This window comes from Arachis ipaensis, chromosome B03 (genome assembly GCF_000816755.2).
Source record: "Arachis ipaensis cultivar K30076 chromosome B03, Araip1.1, whole genome shotgun sequence".
NCBI classification, from domain to species: domain Eukaryota; kingdom Viridiplantae; phylum Streptophyta; class Magnoliopsida; order Fabales; family Fabaceae; genus Arachis; species Arachis ipaensis.
This window is the reverse complement of record NC_029787.2, coordinates 10,650,159-10,655,795: the sequence shown is the minus strand read 5'-3', so window position 1 is coordinate 10,655,795 and position 5,637 is coordinate 10,650,159. Positions and strand designations below refer to the sequence as shown.

The 5,637-nt window shown below is 26.6% G+C and overlaps 1 protein-coding gene across 1 annotated transcript in view; it reads right to left on the bottom strand.

Annotated features, from left to right (window-relative positions):
- LOC107629582 (NAC transcription factor 32) overlaps positions 165-5,637 on the bottom strand; it is a 6,124-nt gene continuing 651 nt past the window's right edge. The window contains exon 3 of the mRNA XM_016332397.2: positions 165-1,060. Coding sequence (XP_016187883.1) covers positions 570-1,060 — 491 coding nt within the window. The 3' untranslated portion in view covers positions 165-569. The remainder of the gene's footprint in view (positions 1,061-5,637) is intronic.

Below are 5,637 nucleotides of genomic sequence, written 5' to 3'. Positions count from 1 at the left end.
ATTTAAACAATTTCATTTTGAACGAGTCTAAGACCCAAAAGTTTCACACGATAATCTTTGAAAGCTTTATCTCATTTAAGTAAAAGAAGTAAAGAAATTCAACATGAACTGCGACAGATACATACAAAGATTTCATTTGAAGGAGTCAAGAGTGAAGAGTTTCAGAACAACCTTTGCGAAGCTTGAATTCAAGTAAAAGAACTAAAGAAATTTCATAGTAACTTACATAATAAATAAATCACAAAATTATTGTGCTGAGACAATAACAATAAACTTTACAACCCGAATTTCCCTCCCTATACAGTGATGAAACTGGCCAAATAAATAAGCCAATAAATCCCACTAAAAATAGGGTATAGGATCGACTATAAGTTACAGTTTGGCACAATTTTTGTTAAACTTGAATAAACACCTGCCCTAAATTAAATAACTGAGGTAGATAACTTATGTTATTAATTAATTAATTCACTGCATATACATATTCCAAAATAAATAAAATAGGTAATAAATAATAACTAATTAAGTTGCAGTTGAAGTGAATGGTTTGGAACTTTGGATTGATAATATTACTAGAAGTTTAATATGTTGGAGTAGGTATAGTTTTGGAGCCATGGACTATTCAATTGAGCCCAAAATGTGTCTTGGGTCCAATCAGTGATCATCATAGGCATTTGAAGCTCTGGGATTTTGTCCTTCCCAAATGGCAATTGAAGACTACTTGTGTTAGTGTTAGTGTTTGTGTTACCACAACAACTACTTTTATTGTTCTTTGTTGTGTCCTTGTTTTCTTGCTTTGTTGTTGTCAATGTAACATGTACCATTTTTTCCTCTTCAACTTCAGCTTCAACCTCTTTCTTAGTAACAACATGTTGTGTTGGTAACAATTGCAGATTCTGATTCTGATTCTGTTGTTGTTCTTCATAGGACATGGTGTCTGTGGAGGAAGGTGTAGATTCAGGGGAACCTACCATTTGCTTCATCTCTTCCTCTATTGCTGCTCTTTGCTCCAACACTTTCAACGAAGTCGCCTTCCTATATATCTTGCATAGTACTATGTCCTACAATAATGTATGTACTGTCAGTGTAAAATATATTTTATACACGTATTTAATTATGTGTTATTATACAATTCAAACAATTTAATTAATATAATAGTACTTTAACAACTACTAGTGATAATCCTACTAGTATTATTACTTTCTAATTTAATGGCATAAAAGTTAAAAATGGAAGTTGAGGTTTATATATGAGGGACCCGGAACCATAAACTAGAATATAAATATAGAAAGTACCATGACTTACTCCTATCACTATCCATCTTTTGCCATGGAAGTTTCCTTCCCTATATAGGACAGTTTTATTTATTTTAACATAGGATAACTCATAGGTGAACCAATTAATGCTACTAAAAACATCATAGGAAGCTTCCTCTGTAATTTAACAGAGCATGGTCTAGCACAAGACATTTAGAAGTAAAAACTGAAAAGTAACTAAATGTTATTAATTAAAGTTAAATATGTGCTAACTCCATGTATAATTTGAAAAATTAATTAATTAATGGACAAAGAAAGCTTAATTCATAGCTAATACATGTGGATAAAGTAGTGATTTACAATCATATAGATTGTGTTTGATTTTAAAAATTAGAACGAGGCAAGATATTAAAAATATGGTATAAAAAATAAATACATAAAAATAAATAATTTTATATTTTATTTATTGATAAATTGAATATAAAATAAAATAATAAAATATATAATTAACTTTATCTTTTTAAATAAAAAAAAATTGAGAAAATCTAAACTCTTATTTATTCTTTGTTTATTTATAGATCTTAATTTTTAGGTCAAAACTGTTCATGACAAGTACGACGATTATATGAGTTAACTCGTTTATTTTTTATTTTTGAAAAAAAATGTGAAAGAAAAAATGAGATGTCTATTTAGTTTATAAAAATTGGCCTATTTAACCCTCTTTTTGTTGTTCATCAGGCTTAATCCATTTAACTCAAAATTTAGATAAGACTCATTTTAAAAGTAAAAATTTGCCCGTTTAAATGATAAATATGCTTATTTGACGAATTTGACCAATTTTAACAAGTCTAGTTAATACTATTTTATAAAAAAATATATTTGATCTGTATTTTTTTATTTTTAATATTTTGTAAAACAAAAAACAAAAAATTAAATTTTATTATCTCACAATTTTTTTTAATAAAAGGTTAAAAACAAAAAATATTAAAAGAATATAAACCAAATACACGGTGATTCTATTCTTCTCAATTTCTGTGACTGGTCTAACACATATACAAAGCTAAGTGTAGGTTGACTCAACTAATTAAAGGAATTCCGATAAGATTCCAATATCCATTCACTTATCGGATTTATATCATCTGTAGTATCAATTATTGGATGGTCATTTCCGATCCTATTATTCCAATGTCTTTTATTTTGTTTTATTACTTAAAAAGTGATTAAATTGAGTAACTTTCTTAGGTACCAAAAATATCAAGTAAGCACTATGAACTAATGACATATTGTTGGTGTATATGGGTGGATCTTACCTGAAATGAAGATTGTGATTTATGAATGATGATGGAGTAATTGCAAAAGCTAGTAATTGCCAAATCAAGCCAAGGCAAAGTTGCATGCCAATGTCTCAAAACAAAAGAGAGGAAGATAAAAGGAAAGTTTACAAGGAAATGAAAGGACATATAAAACATGGGCATGTGCATTAGGGTAAGGTCCTATAACCTATTCTATGATTGGTTCCCTTTTGATGAGTATAGGGATACATGTGAGAGTTCCTAAAACGTAACCATTATTAGCATGCATTTGCTAAGAAATTTTCCTTAAAATGAATGATGAAGCTATTTGAACATTATAACTATTATTATATCAACCAAAGTTTGAAAGCAACTTGGTCATGTCACATAATTAATTACAATCTCGTTACGTTACCAACAGTATTTCTATCAACTTCTGCCAATTCTTATTTATAACTGTGTTTAATAAAAGTGTCTTTGTAGATATGTCTAATAAAAATATCTTTTTTATGACTGTGTTTAATAGAAGTGTCTTTATAGATATATTTTCTAGATGTGTCTCTTTATATATGTGTTTAAAATATAATAATTAAGGGAGCCACTCAGATAAAGACGTCTAAAACATCTCTTTTTAAAGATGTTTTTCAGTAATTAAGATTTAACATATATAATCGATTAAATCATGTTATTTTTATCAAAATTATGCTAGACAAATTGATTTGACCGAAAAAATGGTGAATCAAATCTTGAACTAGTCTAAATTAATATTATTTTTTTTATAAAAAATGACTACAATACCCTTATTATAGAGAATGATTAAAATACTCTTATTATATATATATTAATTTTAAAAATTCTAAATCCTAATCCTACGATAGAAAAATAAAGGACTAAAATTTAGAATTCTCAAAATTAATATATATAATAGAAGTATTTTAGTCATTTTCTATAAAAAAAAATATTAATTTAGATCAATTTAAGATTTGATTCACCATTTTTTGGTCAAATCAATTTGTCTAGTCTAATTTTGACAAAAAATAACACGATTTAATCGATTTTATATGTTAAATTTTAATTATTAAAAAATCTTTATAAAAAGACGTTTTCAGCATCTTTATTTGAATGGCTCCCAATAAAAAATACTTCAAACAAAAATTGTGCACTAAATTTCTTTCAATTTTTTTTACATATGTAATAAATAGAGATAATGGATAATAAATACGAGCAAAGTTGCCAATTTTTTAATTGTCCTACATTGTCTATTTACATTATTCTACGTTCTACTTCTTCCTATGAAAAAAACTTTAATTTATCATGTAGTCGCATTATCTATTTTTATTACGGATGTTAAACTCTCTAGTTAATTTAAATTGGTCTCTACTTAGTTTAGGCATAAGATTCAAGCGTGTTACTTATTATAAGAATTAGTTTAATTTTCATTTATAACCTATCGTTTTTAGGTAAATAATTAGAGCTAGTGACTAATAACCTTTGATTTAGGTGCCAAGAGGAGGAACCTAAAAAGTAGAACTCCAATTTAGAGTATTTAGCAGGTTCATGTTTGGAAAGGAAATATTTCTGTGCTATTGTGTGTTTTGGTTTTCTCGGTTGAGTCTAGATATCAAATAAACTAATTAACTAGTCAGATAAAAATTCAAATGAAACTATCATGTTTTGCAAAGTATAAAATAAAAAAAATAAAAAATAAACCTACTAAATTCTAATGTAATATTAAGGCATATTTTGTATTTGTTGTAATGGAGTCGAACCGGTCGACTGAATCAAGTTAATAAAAAATCGACTATCTGATTAGTTCGATTCGGATAAAAAATTGATTGACAATAAATTAATTTAAATTTTAGCAGTTAATCAATTTAAAATTATAAAATATACAAAAATTATATATTTTATATAATAATATATTATTTTATTATATTCGGTTGAATACCAATTAAAGTTTTAAATTTCTAAATTTATTGGTTCAATGACCAGGTGGATTTTTGAAATGTTGGTGTAAGTCTTGGGATTCCATGCTCTAACTATTCGGTTCTAATGCATTTACGGGATATTCATAAGTTCTAGATAGTCATAAGTGCTCAATTAAACCTTTCAGTCTTTAATTTGAGTATTTTTTTTAAGATTAATTTAAACACAGACACATTACGTATATATATAATGAAAAGGAATAACTATTAAGGTACATGGTTCCATATTTGCATATGCTTGAGTGAGTAACAGAAGTGTTTGTAAATATTTTTTTTAAAAAAAAAAAAAGAAAGAAAGAAGAAGAATCTATGTAATGTCTACTAAAAATGTGTGTATATGATGATTTTTTTTTTTCTGTGTTTTTGATCAAGTGTGCCAATTTAATTTGAACCTATTAATAAAATAATTTTTTTACTACGAATTCAACTTTTGTCTTTCTTTAAGGGGAAAAAGAAAAAGTTGAACTCGTTTTGGTTTGTTGGTTACTCAATCTCATGTACATTCCTTTTCCTTCAACATTATTATCAAAATAGAAATGATAAGGTGGTCAATCTTATAACCATGTTCCATTTTCATCTTTCTAATCATATCGTGATAGTAAATATTATGACTTTTGATAATAATTAATCAACTTGACTATATACTAATAAAAGGGCAAACTGTAGCAAAATAAGATTCCTCTTGTAGTTAATTAGCCAGGTTAGCAATAATAGACATTAATTGTCTAAATTCTAAGTTAAGAGAATTGATCGTCAAGTATATATTCTATAATACATAGAAAAAATATGTAAGAAAATTCGTTGTATATAATATTAATGACATCAATTGAGAGAATACATTTCCGTAAATTAGTGTTAGTGAAAAAGAAAGTTGAATTTGTTGGAAAATAATGTGGAATTTAATTTCCATTCCGTTGGTCGGGAAATTGATTTCCAAGTTGTGGCCCCCTAGCATGGGTTAGAACAAAGATCTTGAGGTCTCCTTTCCTGTTATAGAATGAAGAAGAATAATAACTAACTTTCTTTTATTTTTGACAAAACAAATACATATATTTTTAGAGTTAATAATAACAAACTTTTTTATTATTATCCTTAAAATTATACTCG